We start from the raw sequence: 18,077 nt of genomic DNA on the forward strand, positions 1-18,077 counted from the left end.
AATATTCCATAGATTATGCTTTAAACACCCTTATATGTCATTAGTTTAGAGTTAACTGTGAATAATGGCTGTAGCATTATTGCTCTCACTCGTGCATGGCAATGCGTATTGCGTAATGCAATCAATGTTTTCTTATGTAGGCACCCCCAACACATGTGGAGGCAGGGCAGGGTGGACTCAAAATTGTTTGGGGGAAGGGTTTAAGTGGATGAGTGTACCTTTCATTCTTTTTTTTTTTCGGTTAACTTTATTGCTATCACATAACACCAGTAGCTCCCTATGTGATAGCATTTTTACTGTGACGGTTTCTCTTTAATGTTTCTCCCCTGCACCCCTCTGAAACTAAAGGAATCCAGATCATGCTCAATTAGCTTCTTCCCCAACCACAGCAGCCAGGGAAATTGCTTGTCGCATGCAGGTTACTACAAGTTAGTGGAGATCAGTAAAACCAGTGTTCTCTGCTTTCCTCCTCCTCCTTCCCTGACACCTATTATGTGTATAGCCTTTGATCTCTTTAGCCCAAGAGCCAACAGTCAGCTTGTCATATATATACACACTCCCGGCTGCTGTAGCAATAAATGTGTAAAACCTCCACTGCCACCAAATATACATATGCTGGTTGAAGTAGAAGGATCAAGTGCATTTTTTCCTAATACGAAAAGATGTTTAATAAGTTCATATAAATTTAGTTCCACATGGATTTTTCCCCTTTTAATTTCACATGGTATACTGTTTCTCTTCCGTAAAAATGATTAATTTTAAATAGAGCAATTCAAATAAAACACTCCACATTATTAAACCACATCAGTTTTCATCACATTAATAAACCCAACACATCTTTACAATTTTTGCTGTCATGAGGAAGGTTACAGTAACTCTTGAAAACCCAGCCAGCAGTGTATGTAGTAAACAGTGTGTACTCAATAATCAAAGGTGGGGGGGGGGGGAAGTGGGCTGTCAGCTTAGTGAGACACATCACAAACTTCACACTCAACTCAGCAGAATTTTGCCTACTTCAATACTAATAACCAGACTCCAGTTACTCAAACCAAAACACATATAGCATGCAGTTCTTAAGACCCTTGCCACAGTAAAAAGGAACTAATGTAAATTATATCTAAACCCTTACCTTTGTAAAACAACTTATTCATTTTAAAATAGAAATGAAAGACTCAATTGTTTACATTTGTGTAAACATATAAAAACATTAATATCTTTTTTTCCCCTTAGTGATCACACACACTCTGCTCTCAGATGCACAAGGGGGGGTTGAGAAGCAGCACTGCACTGGTCTTCCTAGTGGCTGTGCGGCCACAGGGGGCAGGGAGAAGAGCAGGCAGAGTTCCAGCACAACCAGAACACTGACCAAATTGTGTTCTCCTGCCTGGTGTGGTCAGTTTTTAAAAGTTTTGTGCCAGCAGAGGGACTGGCAGGAATATCAGATATTTCACACAAAGGAAGCAATACAAATAGAACCTGGATTTGTTTTCATACGTGGTACAGCAGGTACATATCAGGAATGTGAAACATTGGGTTTACATTTGCTTTAAGGCCTCATGCACTTGGATGCTTGCAGGATATAATATATGCATAGCACAAAAAACACGGTGTTTTTCTGTGCCCGTGGAGCCTCAGGGAAGGCGTACAGCACTCCATAGAAATTAATTAGTGTACACCCCGATGTTTGTGTTACAGAAGCATTGATGTTTACCTGCACATGTGTGTGACTTATTTTTATGAATGCTTCGATTGCTAGCATTGGCTTAAATCTCCAAAAACTGCTCTCCCAGTCTATTTTAACATCTCCCTATGGCAAGGTGTTTAAGTGCTCTGACAATAAGTAATCCCCAATCCATGTGCGCTAAATAGCTGTTAAATAGAGCTAGTGCAAGTGAATGAAGGAGAAATTGGTATGGTTACAGAATCATCCCACATTCATTTATACTACTTCAGCTGTGTCCTGTATTCACACACATGCAGACAAAAGGGTGCATCCATTCACAGACACAGCATTAGAGACAGACAGACACATTTTTCATAGCACATGAGAGTTGTAAAGCCTGCCATAGATAGTTCAGCATGGACCGGCTGAGATTTGAACCATCTTTGGGCATGCTGATTGTACCCAATTCGATTGTTGTATGACTTTGGTACAACCAGAATGTCAGATTTTTCATGCGATTATTGCCAGAGGCTTTAGCTGGCATGAGTGAAGGGAACGTGTCTCCCACAAATCCACCCATACATGCTGCTAAGCAGCACTTATGATATTTTAGGAAGCTTGTACAGCTGGGAGGGGAGTCTGGTGAAATCACGATTCCTGCCCCCTGAGTTACGGGACAAGGAAATGCCCACAGATCAGGAGATATTCAGCAGGATGTAACAGGTATACATCGTGATTTTCAAGTTTATTGTGCAAACTGTAAACAGATGTTGGTCTTTAATACTTTTGGCACATGGGGTTTACAACCATTTTATTGTGTTCTCCCAGCAGGGATGGCTCCTCCCTCCCCCATAAAAGCTCCGCTGGAGGGATTCCCCCATCAGCATTGACTGTGTTGATGGGGGAATCAAACCCGTGTTTGCGGGAAAGAAAAAAGGTGCGCTGCCTTTAAACATAAATACATGTCAAAAGAAAAGTGCTTGGTTGTTTACATTTCTAGGATATATTTATACCATTTTGACTATTTATGCAAAGAAACAGATTATCACTTGACATACCCCCATAACGGCCGTCAGAGTTGTGTATTCCCTGTAGACATCAACAATCTAGTGAATTTCCAGAAGACAGTCTCATTGCTTGGAGATGACAAGCTTACTTAGATCAAGGTACCCAAGAATGTCCCATAGTCTGTTACTTGTTCCTGCATAATCTATAGTTTCCACACATCCACACATTCTTGTTTATTAGCTCTTTACAAGTTTAGGTTAGCTGAGGGGAGCAAGACCATAACCACCAGCTCTGTAGCCTGACTGAATCCATGTTCAAAATTCGCTAACAATGTTTACAATTTTCATATATGGGCTTAATGATATTGCAATCTGTTAATGCTTCAGTGTGGCTGTGCAATTTCAGATAACGAGCAGCGGCACTACAGTGGAAGCAATGGAGGTTGATTTTATGGATGGTGACATAGAAGCTAAGATGGATGCAGAAAACCAAGGTGCTGTAGATCTTATTGATGATCATTCTTCTCCTGAAGCTACAGAAAGCGCAGACTATGGAGAGTTGCAAAATGTCACTGGTAAGTACATTAACCAGATCCAGGTTAATTGTATGGCAAGGTTTGGAGTCTGGTGGGGTGGACCTTGAACACCGAGGCTTTAGATACTTTTCTTCACATAGGAAGATCTAGGTAAGAAATCAACTTTATATTTACATTTATCCTCCTTTTTGTGCTGAAATACTTAAAGTAGTTTTCATAAAAACAAAAAAATTAAAAAGGATCAACAAATATAATGGTAAATATACTGTTTATTAACACATGGGGTTGATTTACTAAAGTAATAGTCTGTTCAGCAACACGAAAGAAAATTCAGTGTTGATGAGGGAATCCCTCCAGCAGTGTTTTTGTATTCTGCCGGAAGGGAGCACAGGGAGCCTTGCCCACCAGTAGAATAGAATGATCGGGTGAAAGAAAAACCTGACCTTGACGATGTATCGACTGCAGTACAACCAGGCTTGCCATAGATATGTCGAAATTCGGCCGGTGCAGCAGGAAACAATTTGTCTATTGCCAGTTTTAGAATACCCAATCGTATGTAAGTTAGATGGAGGGAAAAAAATATTTTTTTTGGTTAGCTGAATAAAGTGAACATAGTGTTGCCATGTTTAATAAGCTTAGAAAACATTCACTTGCAAATAAACATCCTATACTTTAGTAAAGTAAATGACATGTCATGTCAATCACATCCTTACCCAAAAATGTCTTAACACAGAATCCTAGATTGTAAGCTCCAAGGAGCAGGGCCCTCCTATCCCTCTTGTATTGAACTGTATTGTTACTGTATTGTTTCCCCTTATATTGTAAAGCGCTGAGCAAACTGTTGGCGCTATATAAATCCTGTATAATAATAATATTATGTGTAAGAAATGTTCGAGGTTTCCAGCTCAGTACTGCTAGTCTCATTCAAAACTGTATAAATCTTTAGACAAGATTTATGTTGTTAGTAGTGTGTCCCTGTAGCGAGACACACACATATCGTGCAAAAGTTCATTTATTTCAGTAATGCAACTTAAAAGGTGAAACTAATATGAGATAGACTCATTACATGCAAAGCAAGATAGTTCAAGCTGTGATTTGTCATAACTGTGATGATTATGGCTTACAGCTCGTGAAAACCCCAAATTCACAATCTCAGAAAATTAGAATATTGTGAAAAGGTGCAATATTCTAGGCTCAAAGTGTCCCACTCTAATCAGCTAATTAAACCATAACACCTGCAAAGGGTTCCTGAGCCTTTAAATGGTCTCTCAGTCTGGTTCAGTAGGAATCACAATCATGGGAAAGACTGCTGACCTGACAGTTGTACAGAAAACCATCATTGACACCCTCCATAAGGAGGGAAAGCCTCAAAAGGTAATTGCAAAGGAAGTTGGATGTTCCCAAAGTGCTCTATCAAAGCACATTAATAGAAAGTTATGTGGAAGAAAAAGGTGCACAAGCAGCAGGGATGACCGCAGCCTGGAGAGGATTGTCAGGAAAAGGCCATTCAAAAGTGTTGGGGACTTTCACAAGGAGTGGACTGAGGCTGGAGTCAGTGCATCAAGAGCCACCACACACAGACGGATCCTGGACATGGGCTTCAAATGTCGTATTCCTCTGGTCAAGCCGCTCATGAACAACAAACAACGTCAGAAGCGTCTTACCTGGGCTAAAGAAAAACAGACCTGGTCTGTTACTCAGTGGTCCAAAATCCTCTTTTCTGATGAGAGCAACTTTTGCATCTCATTTGGAAACCAAGTACCCAGAGTATGGAGGAAGAATGGAGAGGCACACACTGCAAGATGCTTGAAGTCCAGTGTGAAGTTTCCACAGTCTGTGTTGATTTGGGGAGCCATGTCATCTGCTGGTGTTGGTCCACTGTGCTTCATTAAGTCCAGGGTCAACGCAGCCATCTACCAGAGATTTTGGAGCACTTCATGCTTCCTTCTGCAGACTAGCTTTATGGGGATGCTGACTTCCTTTTCCAGCAGGACTTGGCACCTGCCCACACTGCCAAAAGCACCAAAACCTGGTTCAATGACCGTGGGATTACTGTTCTTGATTGGCCAGCAAACTCGCCTGACCTGAACCCCATATAGAATCTCTGGGGCATTGCCAAGAGAAAGATGAGAGACATGAGACCGAACAATGCAGAAGAGCTGAAGGCCGCTATTGAAGCATCCTAGTCTTCCATAACACCTCAGCACTGCCACAGGCTGATAGCTTCCATGCCACGCCGCATTGAGGCAGTAATTGCTGCAAAAGGGGCTCAAACCAAGTACTGAGTACATATGCATGCTTATACTTTTCAGAGGTCCGATATTGTTCTATGTACAATCCTTGTTTTATTGATTGCATGTAATATTCTAATTTTCTGAGATTGTGGATTTGGGGTTTTCATGAGCTGTAAGCCATAATCATCACAGTTATGACTAATCACTGCTTGAACTGTCTTGCTTTGCATGTAATGAGTCTATCTCATATATTAGTTTCACCTTTTAAGTTGCATTACTGAAATAAATGAACTTTTGCACGATATTCTAATTTTTCGAGTTTCACCTGTATGTATGTACAGTATGTGTGTATATGTATGTATGTGTATGTATGTATGTGTGTGTGTATATATATATATATATATATATATATATAATATTCCTATATAGTATAAAGCATGATTGCAGCCCAGTGTTCTCTCTGGGAAACTATCATTCAGGGTTGCATCCTGTCTTTTGTCTGTGTATAGATTGGATCTCTGTACTCAGTGGTTAGCCTTGATTTGCTGATTACATGCTTGAGCAGGATTTAAAAGAGAAGTATGGGATTTTTTATTTTTTATTTTAAATCATACTTGCCTAGGTGGAGTCCAATGCTGTATCTGTCCCCTGCCGACTCTAAGTGTGACAACTACGTGATCACTTAACCTCTGTTCGCTCAGTTCTCAACACTGGAGTTCTGGGCTATGAAGGGGGTGGGAGCGGCTCGCTGAGCCTTGTGCTGGTCCAGCGATCTGGGTGGATCCCGACTTTAAAGTTGAGATCTTTCCCCAGCCTGGACGGCTCTGTTTCTGTGTTGCTAAATAGATTAATTCAACTAATGGTGTCACTGCAGGAAGATATTGCCATCAGAAGGGAATTAATTAGCAAAGTGTATGCACCACCACATCCAACCATTTTCAGAATTTTGCTGTTCACTCTGCCAGCTCCCCAACACTCAGAATCACTGTTTGCTTAGCAGTGCCCTTACCCTTAAGCAGGCCACATACAAATACAATTTTTAACCTGCCCAGACCTTTCTGAGTAGTTAAAAAGGTATTGTTTTCCTAGGCAATAATCATCTGAAGTCAAAATGTGTTTTGATTAGGTTAATATTACTAATAGTTTGGTATGAGGAGGTCACACATGTGTTTCTCTGTAGGTGCAGTAAACCCTTTGTCAGAGGATCACCTCAGCAAATCAGAGATGGTGTTGATGCAGTCCCTGCAGTTCTTGTGTTTCTGTGCATCAGCTGCTGTCAATCGTTCTGTCAATTTCAGACCCTCTGACATACGAAGAAAACTCCTCAACCTCATTGAAACCTCATTGGACACTAGCAAACCTCTTCATCTTCGTGTGGTGAGATAATTATTGTTATTATATGTTAGTGCTAAGCAAATATAGGAGGTTAAAGGATAAGTTTGCCTTTTAAAAAAATAATAAATGCACATGTTTTTGCAGTTAAATGTCCATTTACTTTTTTTTTTTCTGTAGGAGCCTAGAAAGCGTTGCACCTGCGATCAGCAGATCTCGGGCATAGTGTCACGCTCCTACAGTCTGCCAGTGTAGCTATCTGCCCATACCTCTGATATGGGCAGGCATTTACTGAATGACCAGAAGCTCAATAGACTATGAGAGCGCTTACCTGCTCCTTCACAGTTCATTTAGAATGACAAGCTGTCAGCTACAAACGTTGCTGGTACTTGTATGAATTCCTTAACAGAACTCTGTGAATGAATAACATGGCCATGTGGGCAGAGCCCTGCTCAGCAGCGCTCTTTTCAAAATGTGACAGTGGGTGCAGGGAGTAGATCCCCAACCCTCTGTCACAGGATGAGGGGGTGGAGGGAGAGCTGTAGGAGTCGGAACATGTTACATGTTCCACCTAAAAACCGATGGAATAAGTTCACATTTTTCTAAAAGAAAAAAAAAAATAATAAATGTGCATCTTTTTTTAAGGTAACTGGCCTTTGCATGGTCACATTAACTCTCTTAAAGTGTTACTACACCTAGGACCCTGCATTCACTATATCTGGTCTCCCACAGTACACAGAACATGGAAATGCAATTATTCTAGTAAATATAAGCTGGTAAATACCTTTTCTCATCGGTAGTTAGAGCAGTCTTGTGACTTCAGCAGAGCACTGGTTAAAGCTTGTAGGAGGAGTTTTCTCTCTGCTCTAGGAGGATGCAAAACCCCTGACCTATGTCTAGGCAGTGCTGCTTGGCCCTGTGCTGATCACATGCACTCTCCCAAGAAAAAAAAACGCTCTAGCAATTCACACTAAACTGAGCATGTGCAGAAGGGCTACAGGTTCTGTCTGTATTATCAGGAGATAAGACGTGGACATTTGAACAAGAGGAGTAATGCTGGCCATAGATGGGTCGTTTATCAGCCGAAGTGTCGGCCGATAACTGAAAAATCGGTCGTTGCTACCACCAGTGCTTACGAAAAGAAACGAGAAGAACCACGAAAATCGGCCGACTACATTGCCCCACTAACGGTGTGAATATCGGCCGATTATTTGTTCGGACGAAAAATCGGCCGATGACCCGTCTATGGCCTGCATAAAATGGTCTTTTTACACAATGTAGAGGATTAACCCCTTAGGTTCCACAGAGTATAACAAGCATTCTTTACTGCATATACAGACTGATTTTACTGCTGTGGGTTTAATAACACTTTAAGGCTCGTTCACGCTTTTACAAGTGGTGTGGAGCTGTTGTAAAGCCTCCTCACCTCCCTGCTTTAATTCCTTGATCGCCACATTAGTGCTGCAATTTCGTGGATTGCATGCAGCTGCAGGGAACTTTCAAAGTGGGTCCATTCACTTGACATCATCAGGGGGTATGTATCCTGCCATGAAGCAAAGTACCGCTGCAGCACGTGTACACCCTGACAGCTGCTTCTGCAGCTAAAGGAGGTAGCATTTTTTGGGGGGGGGAAGGAAGGGGGGTGTAAGTGTGCCTCACCTGCATGATTTTCTTGCCCTCCAACCTCATGTTTACACAAGCCTTTAATGCTTATTATATTGATTGCCATATATTATTTAGTTCTTTTTTTTTTTTTTAGTACTTACAGCTGCTAAACGACCTGCCTGTGAAAGATGTTCTTCTGCCTGTGGATGATATTAGCATGCTGCTGAAGCCTGTTCCGTAAGTATGTTCTTGGCCTTTTCTTGCAACTGGATGCACGGTGTCAGTATCACACCCTCTGCTCTTTACAGTGATGTTTGCTTGTCCTACCGGCGTGACCAGGAAGTGTGTGCAGCCATTTTGAAAAGCCTTCTCCCGGTTGTGCTGTGCCTCGGGCAGGACCAAGACGAAACAGATGAAAAGTGTGATGCTGAGGGACAGGTGCTAAGTGTCATACAGGGTTTCTGGTAAATATATATTTTTTTTTTTACTCTTTTTAAGCATAACACTTGAATCTTGTGCTGCTTGTTTTTAATCACCATGTTTGTCATTCAGGCATCTGACTAAGGAAGGGAAACACACTGCACTAGTGCGACTGGCCCTTGTGAACTGCATGAGAACGTTAATTGAGGTACACTTTACCTGCAGTTGTTTCCAGAAATAGTTAGTTATTTCACATCCAGATTTTTCTTTATACTCATTTGATAACTGATTTGTGTTGATTTGCTGTGGGAGATATTTTTTGCCTCCTATACAGAAACATTGATAGACCATGAATGGGCTTCTGTATATGACCATCACTTTGTCCTATTTCCTTAGTAGAGGACCTAAAGTGAACAATTGTGCCAAAAAAGGCAAACGAAGACTAAGCAGCGTCACCATTATTCCTTATCTTCAGCTGACTTTCCGTGTCCTGATCCACACTATGTCTTTGTAGAGCAGCCATCTTGGTGGAGGCAGGATTTTGCTCATATTAAAGGATAAGTTCACCTTTGTAAAAAAATAAATAATAGTAATAAATACACATAATTTTTAAGGTAAAAAAAAAAGTGTATTTTTTTTTTTCTAACTTGGAACCTGTAAAGCATTGCACCCGCGATCAGCAGATTGCATGGCCGTTTTTTTTATTAAATTGTGAGAGCCGGTGTGAGGAGAGGATCCTCAGCCTGGTGTAACAATGGGGAATTGGGGGATGGGGGTGGACTACTGTAGCAGTAACATTTTACACCTAGAATACAGGTGTAATCTGGTAGAAAAGGTGAACATATCCTTTAAATCTGCACTCCTGACTAATGATCTTGATACTGATTGAGGCATATTTAGAAAGCAGCAGGAGAGTCCCAGAAACCACAGATCTACAGAATGAATGAAGCAGAAGTAGGGGCATTCTTGCACTGTAGGTTCCCCAGTTCGCTTCTTTTCCAGCAGTCAGCACAGTAGTGTTATCGCCAAATCTTATTCCAAATCTTCTCAAGCTAGCAGTCAGGCAGCAGTACCTCAGATCTCACTCTGTAGATATACGACTGTAACGCTAAAAGGCACAGAAGTGTTAACATGGAAAATGCGCTGCTATTTTTCAGGATGAATCCGGCAGTTTTTTAGGCCATTACTTAGGCACAATTTCTAGATATTGCCTAGAAGACAGAAACTCTTCACTTTTTAAGTTCAAATTAAAACCCGAACTCTGTTGCTTTTTTGCTGAATTATAAACCATAAGGCGTGTTTTCTGTTTACCACAGGTTGATCCCCAGGGTAAATGGGCCATTCTCCGTGTAGGCGAGACTGATATATCTGTGCAAGATGCTTTTTCTGAATTCCTTGCAGATACACACCATCAGGTCCGCCTGATCACTGCTCAGACTACAAACAGGTAACACAATTCTCTTTCATATATTAAATGTGCTAGGGAAGCAGAACTGGTACTGTGTCCCATGAAATAATTATTGTTACTACTGTACAATGATTATCATTGCATTAGATGATTACATATCATTATCTAGATCATCTGTCATTTCTAGACTATTTCAAGACACAAAATCTCACGCTCTGCCTCTGAAGTTGCAGAAGGCAGCATTTGAAAAAGTTTACATGAAGGTGCAAGAAGGCATGAGTTACTTGGTAATAATACACATTTTTCATGTTTGTTTTTTGTACTTATACTGTTGTTCATTATTCTGCTCAGAACACCCATAAGTAGTGAAGGGTTAGAACCCCAGTCAGGTTATTGCAACCTGTGACTCTTTACCCTCTATCCTGTTTATCATTGTCACTAGGACTGAGGAAAACACAAAAGGTTAAGTTGTTTTCTGAACAACAAGAGACATTTCTTGCTGGGAACCTTTTCTTGTGAGAATGGTGTAAGGGGAAATTTCTTTCACTTTAGAGAGATTTCGTCTCTACTCCTGCACACAGTGAGTAAAGAGAAAACTCTTAAATGATTCAGAGGTGTGAAAAACCTGATGGGTTTCAATTCTTGCCTAAAAAAACAACAAAAAAAACAAGACGACCTGACTTTGAATATACTTTAGTTGTAGAGATGACTTGCCTCTAATACGTATTGCTTAAAGCAGAATTCCACCCAAAAGGGGAAGTTCTGCTTTAAAGATTGGTCCCCCACTCCCCATTAAGGATTGTCACCTTTGGGGAGCGGGGGGGGGGGGGAAACGGGTACCCAAATTTGACAGGTACCCACTCCCACTTCGCTGCGATCGCTTAGGCGATCGGAAACAGAAGTGACAGGTCCCAGAAGATGATGGGGCCATTCATGAAGTGCAGCACTACTCACGCATGCGCAGTGGGCACCCGGCTGTGAAGCCACAAGCTGTCACAGCCGGGTGCCCACACTGAAGATGCCGGCCTCCTGGAATACAGGTTGGCCGGTGAAACGGGCTGCTGCGGGGGCAATGCGGGATCGTGGGACAGGTGAGTGGCTGTTTTTTTTTAAAAGTCAGCAGCTACAGTTTTTGTAACTGCTGACTTTTATTTTTTCACAGAGTGAGTGGAACTCCACTTTAAAGAATAAGTGCATTTGGAAAAAATGCATGTGTCTTCTTTTTTTTTTTTTCCCTGACCTAACTCACTTTCCCCTCCACAATTGCATACTTACCTTGAGTTTGCTGGCAGCGGTTTCTACTTTTAGTTTACATCCAGCATCACAAGTCTTTTCTCCCCTAGCTGCCCCTGCACTTTACTACCCAATGGAATTCTATGGGGCTGAATCTCCAGGTCAGAAATGATCAGAGATCGTCCCCTATAAGTCACTGTAAGCATCTGTGGAGGGAGTCAGGGTGGATTCGATCAGGGGACAGGGCCAAGAAGGATTTGTGAATTTTGTTGTTATATGCTTATCCTTTAAACATTTTTTATTTTTTTTAATACTAAGACTTTTCTGTTCCCCTTTGTACGTAGTCCCGCAGTAATCAGGATCCAGAGCAGCTTCCAGATGAGAAGTATAATAGAAACTCTACATTGCTAATGCTGGTTTCAGTGATTCTCCTGTCCAGTCCTGTATGTGAGAAGCAAGCGCTATTTGCCATTTGTCAGTCTGTGAAAGTGAATGGCCTTGATCCTGCTCTCCTTAAAAAGGCTAGTTTCTACAAATTCCTATTTCCTGTTTATACTTTTAATTAATTAAATGCATTTTTGGAGAGTAATGTAAAACTCTTGCATTTAATGCCCCCAACACAAATACACATACCGGCTACTTATGGTATATTTGTATATGTTTTAGTAAACTTTATTGCAGAATGATTTTTCAGATATGAGCTGCTGAATTATTTCAGACATATGGAGATTTCTAAATGGAGGATGTGGTCAATGGTTCATTGGTTCTCTATACAAAAAAGAACTTAAAATACAGTAGATGTAAAGCATGCCTGGATGACATTTAGTTTGTCAAAGTATCATGAACCATAAATGGTTACCATTGGTTTTATGTTCGATGTCACCTTTTTTCTTCCTTTTGTTGCGTCTCATCTTTTAGCCACTTCCTGTTAACATGTGCTTCAGCACCACGTGCATGTCATTGCACAAGGTAGGTTCACTGATGGTAACAAAGATGAAACAAGCCTGTACAGTAAGCATAGGCAGAACCTATTGTAGAATTACTTGACGTTCATAGGGTGACAATGCAGTATCACAACTGGGAGATGAGGACAAAGCATTTTTACCTGATGACAGGAAGTGCCTGAACAGGGATTTTTCTGGTAGAATTTTCAATAAAAGCTTCACATTGAAAATTATTTTTGTAATTGCATTAACATGTTAACCACTTGCCCTCCAGAGAATTTAGCCCCCTTCCTGACCAGGCCATTTTTTGCAATATGGCACTGCGTTAATTTAACTGACAATTGCGCACTCGTGCAACACTGCACCCAAATTAAATTTATGTCCTTTTTTCCCCACAAATAGAGCTTTCTTTCTGTGGTATTGGTTTGGCCCTGCGGTTTTTATTTTTTATGCTATAAAAAAAAAACCTGCCAATTTTAGGAGAAAAACAATATTTTTCACTTTTTTCTATTAAACATGTACAGTAAAAAAATAAATCACATTTTGTTAAAAATTTAGGCCAAAATATATTCTGCTACATGTCTTTACTGAAAAAAAAATCCAATATGTGTAAATTAAATGGTTTACGTGAAAGTTATAGCATTTACAAATGGCGGTATATATACTGGAATTTTGTTTTTTTTAATACTAGTAATGGCGGTGATCAACGACTTATAGCAGGATTGGGGGATGCATTCTGACACTAGGAGGGGACTGACTAACTGTCACTGACATCCCCAGTGACACCAGTACAGTGATCAGTGCTAATAAAAAGCACTGACACTGTGCTAATGACACTGGGCAGGAAGGGGTTAACATCTGGGGCGATCAAAGGGTTAACTGTGTGCTGTGTGTGCGCTTTACACTGTAAGCACACTGCTTTGTATTTTTATGTTTTTTTTGTGTTGTGCTATGTAAATTAGAACATGTAACAAATATAAAGTGGGGTGTATTCCAAATTGTAGCCCTAAAAAATGAAAATAATACCTCTTGAAAGCCCCCAAACCTGTATCAGTCAGATCAGCATGTTGTATGACTGATGCCATACAGACAGGATCAGCTGGTTACGCTACAGTAGACTTCGGCAAAATGCTGGCCATCTGCACGTAGACAATGACTCCCTGTTCCGTAAATGTGACAAAAATAAGTAAAAGATGGCTGTAGCTCCTGTTCTCCACCTATAGAGAACTCCTCAGACAAGTTTCGCCCTTTTCAGGGCTTGATCGAAGTGGCGGCGATTAAGCGCCAAAAAGGGCGAAATGCATTTGAGGAGTTCTCTTTAGGTGGAGAACAGAAGCTAAATCAATCTTCTTGTCATATTCACATTCATGCAACTGGGAGTTGGTGGCTGTGTGCAGACGGCCACCATTTTGTACTCGAATTTGGTTTTAAAAGTCAAAATACCCTTTAAATATATGTAACTCCACCACATTTCCTTTTCAGTGTCTTACCTGTTCTTGCTCCTGTCCTCCTGTGTTCCAAGAGCACTTGGTTATTACCTAAGGCATTTTATGTCATTTGCAATGTGCCGTGTATGACTGAGCAGTTATTTAGAGATTTGTGTCCGATGATTCATTTTTGTTTTCATGTGACACCCTCTACCATTAAGTCTTTGAGGTCAACCCAAACAAAATAATTTTTTTTAAGAAATTGACCCTTAAATTTATGGTTATTCATTGATTTTCCTTGGTAAAATAGTTAATTTGCTGTTCCGTTTTTTTTTTTTTCTTTTCGTCTAGGTTTTGGAGAAAGTGTCCTCCACTCTGGGTTATAGAAGTGTGAAAGACTTCATGACTTCTCATTTAGATTACTTGATTCTTGAGTGGTTGAGATTGAAAGTTCCTGGCTACAACTTGTCCACATTTCCCTACACTCTGTTACAGTATGCAACACTAAGGGATTTTTATAGGTAAGTGATAGTTGGCTATGTATAAGGGGAGCTTGCTATGTTACTCATAGGCAAACGGATTCCTACTTATGTTTCCAATACAAGCTAGACAAAAGAAATCAGATAAGCGGTTATGAAATATTCAGTCATCTAAATTAAAGTGACTGTAAGGTTTTTTTTCTTTTTTTTTCTATTAAAATAACAAACATGTCATACTTACCTGCTCTGTGCAATGGGTTTTTGCACAGAGCAGCCCCCCAAATTTCCTCTACTCAGATTCCCCGCCAGCTCACATGGCTCCCCCCCCCCCTTCCCATGATGCCTATAAGACACATAGAATGGGGCTCAGCCCCCCCCCCCCCCCCCCGCTCTTGTCACTGGCTTTGATCGACAGGAGTGGGATCCAATGGCTCTTTCTGTTTCTGCTGTATTTGAGCCAATGAGGAGTGAGAGAGTATTGTGCACGTCTCTGGATAGAGTTCAGGATCAAGTGATATTTAGGGGGGCTGTGGGGGTAAGCTGCATGCATAAGGTTTTTTTACCTCCCTCCTAGATTGTAAGCTCCATGGAGCAGGGCCCTCCTATCCCTCTTGTATTGAACTGTATTGTTGCTGTATTGTCTCCCTTTATATTGTAAAGCGCTGAGCAAACTGTTAGCGCTATATTAATCCGGTATAATAATAATATAATATCTTACTACATAGAATGCTATAAGGTAAACAACCTTCTGCCTTTACAACCAATTTAAAGAAAATGTGTAAAAATAATGATGGCAAAAAATGGTTTGTTGTCTTTTAATTTTTTTTGTTACCAAGTAGAATTTTGTAGTAAAAGATTTGTTTTTCTCTTCTGCCAAAACAAACTTCCATCTTTTCGCTGCCTTCTCCTGTCTACTGGCAACTGTGTGTTCGAAGTGCACTATGCATTCCCATAAACTGTAAGATGCTAAGAGTAAGCCACGTGGAAAGATGATGTCACTTTTATGTGTATAAATGGGAGTTGCTTTATTAGTGGCAGCCCAATAGCTGACAAAGGTACACAACATGCCAGAAGAAGACGACAAAGAGAAGATAGTAGTGTGCATGATGGAGTGATGAGAGCTAGTGTGGATCTTACATTAGTGGATGATGCCAAACTAGGAGGCAAGTATGCCGTGCAAACTTGCAACTTATGCTAAATGATCCAGAGACTAGTACGATTTACAGTAGAACTAAAGGCAACATTTATTTTTTTTCCATTTTGGACAGAGAAGGGAAGGGTTATAACCCCTGTCTGCTTTTTGCCATCTGTGTCCCATAGGAGAGATTTCCCTTCATTTCCTGTCCCATAGCCAAAACAAGAAGTGAAGGAATATCCCTCCAAAGTGAAGGAATCCGAGGATGTTACCAGATCTAGTGTCTCCATTGGAAGATTTTCTCTCTATTGCTGTTTGTGTCAACCCAAAACTTGGGATTTTCCTTTGCTTTTACTTTCTATGATAATGTTATGCAGGACAAATAAAGAGGGTGAATCTCCCTAATGGGATACAGACAGCAATAAAAACTGACAGGTGTAATTCCTCTCCACTCTATCCAAAACTTTAGAAAGTTTTTCTTTTAATTACACTTAAAGTAACTGTTTTTGCGCAAACAAAGAATATATAACAATTACGCCTGTTTTGCTGTATTTTTTTTATGTGGATTCAGCAATTTGATATGATATGTTTTGTGAGATAATTTAAATACATTTTTTAAGATCCTGTTTATTGCTTTTAAGCTTGTTACATAATACTGTGCCATTGCAATACATACAACAATCCTCACAAAACATAAAGAATTTGTACTATCTTTTATGTACTTACATAAATCTTTACAGTGTATTGTTCAATCACAGTAGCGGCATTACGTGTGATTTAATATACTCACATAGAAGGTATATGTGAAGAGAGATAGATTGGAAATTGTGGTTACCTGAGACTGAACAGTGGTTAGGTGATCATAGTAGATCTAGTCCATAGACCCCAAATCTTGTCAAAGATTTTTAGGGATCCTATGGTAGTGTATGTGAGTTGGTTCAAGGAAAGGACAAAATTGATTAACTTTTTCCACTCCAATAAAATCGGAGAGACAGGTCTTTTTCAGGTAATTAAAATACATTTTTTTATGCATGGAAGTATAATATTCTTAAATGTTTATTGGTATGGTAGTTAATAGGGAGATCTCCTACCAGCCGTAGTAGACTGCTTTGGGGCATTTTAAACTTGGAAGACCTAATGCTGATTCAGTAAAGCTGCACATCTGTGCCCAGAATGTTTTTTATCTTGGAGCATAACCACATTGCATGATAAAAATCAGCTTCATGACCACAGAGGAGAAAATAAAGTGAAGAATGTCTAATTTTTAATGTGATATTAAAGGCAATTGCGGGAAAAAAGCCCTGATTCTCCTGGCTACTTCGTCCTGCCCCAGAAAGCAGCTTGCTAAGGGAGCAACCAAACAGGCTCACTCCTGAGCTGCTGCCCTGCATGTCCATTCACACTCAAAGCTGCGGCATGGCCCCACCCCTCTCTTTCCTCATTGGTTGACTGGTTGTGATTGACCTCAGTCTCATCAGTCTGTCTCAGCCAATGAGAAGGAGGAGGCCCCAGAAAGCCGAGGCTTTCATGCACATCACTGGGTCGTGAGGGGGCTCAGGTAAGTACTAGGGGGGCTGCTGCACACAGAAGGGATTTTACCTTCATGCATAGAATGCATAAAGATAAAAACCTTGAACCTTTACAACCACTTTAATTTATATCACCCTATAGGTGTATAGTGCGTTTGATGGTAAAGTATAAGTTGGATAAGTTTATCTGTAGAGAAGATGACTGAGGTCATGTAGGTTTCCTAAACATCCTCCCACGCCTTCATCATCAATTGTGATATAACATGCCACTCGTGGAGTACAATATTTTTTCTGTAGCAAGCAGTTCAAGATGATAGCGCTCTGTTTTGTCTCATCTGGATATAATAGATTTTCCAGAGACGTACGTTTGTAACCTGGGCAGATTTAAATGGACTGTATACCATTTTAGAGCTGGTGATAGAAGAACCCTTTGGTTGGAGGGAATTTCAAATTGTAGTTGTATGGTTTGAAAATATGACTTTACCCTCTTGGAATAATTGATATATAAACCTGAGGCCCTTGGGGTCTAATATCTTGCATTGGGCACTAATGGGAATTTAGGAAGGAGCAGATTACTCCATATTAGGGTATTAATAGAGTCAATCCAATTGTTAGAATATTTACTGTAAAAGTGTTAATATGTTGCTGGCGCTTAAGGGAGTTACTCTGCATATTTCCTGTGGATTTTTGGTATAGACCTTTAATATTGGTTGAGTTCCTTAATAGCAGAGCAAGTGGTTCCATGGCTAGAAAGTGTAGGTGACAGAGGACAGCCTTCTTCAGAGCTAGAAGTGTTGACCCTAATCCTTGCCTGAGGGGCTGTGTATAATAGTTCCAGCCATCTTAGGAAGTTTTGGACAAGCACATATTTTTGAAGAATTTGTTGACGGTAGAGCCAGACTACACTGTCAAAGGTTTTTCTTTTTTTTTTTGAGTATTCAACGAGATTATTGCACTTCCTTTCTCCCTCTTCGTTGTTATTTTAATTTAAAAATAAGAGAACCTTTACATTGACTTTAAATCAAGTACTTTAAAATGCAATTACTTGACTGTTAGGATTTACATCAGTAAGTGCAGTGCGTGGAATTTTTTAACAACCCATGCTATTTTAGGCAACAGTAGTTT

General features: G+C 40.3%; 1 protein-coding gene across 1 annotated transcript in view; it reads left to right on the top strand.

The window, feature by feature from the left end:
* Positions 1–18,077, top strand: part of ATM (ATM serine/threonine kinase) — a 194,638-nt gene that overhangs the window by 68,052 nt on the left and 108,509 nt on the right. The window contains exons 16-24 of the mRNA XM_089691116.1: positions 3,077–3,245; positions 6,621–6,817; positions 8,532–8,614; positions 8,686–8,841; positions 8,930–9,005; positions 10,114–10,244; positions 10,393–10,492; positions 11,783–11,959; positions 14,161–14,330. Coding sequence (XP_089547242.1) covers positions 3,077–3,245; positions 6,621–6,817; positions 8,532–8,614; positions 8,686–8,841; positions 8,930–9,005; positions 10,114–10,244; positions 10,393–10,492; positions 11,783–11,959; positions 14,161–14,330 — 1,259 coding nt within the window. The remainder of the gene's footprint in view (positions 1–3,076; positions 3,246–6,620; positions 6,818–8,531; positions 8,615–8,685; positions 8,842–8,929; positions 9,006–10,113; positions 10,245–10,392; positions 10,493–11,782; positions 11,960–14,160; positions 14,331–18,077) is intronic.

The sequence above is a fragment of the Staurois parvus genome, unplaced genomic scaffold (assembly GCF_062004578.1).
Source record: "Staurois parvus isolate SC_StPar_1 unplaced genomic scaffold, SC_StPar_1.0 ptg000550l, whole genome shotgun sequence".
Classification (NCBI taxonomy): Eukaryota; Metazoa; Chordata; class Amphibia; order Anura; family Ranidae; genus Staurois; species Staurois parvus.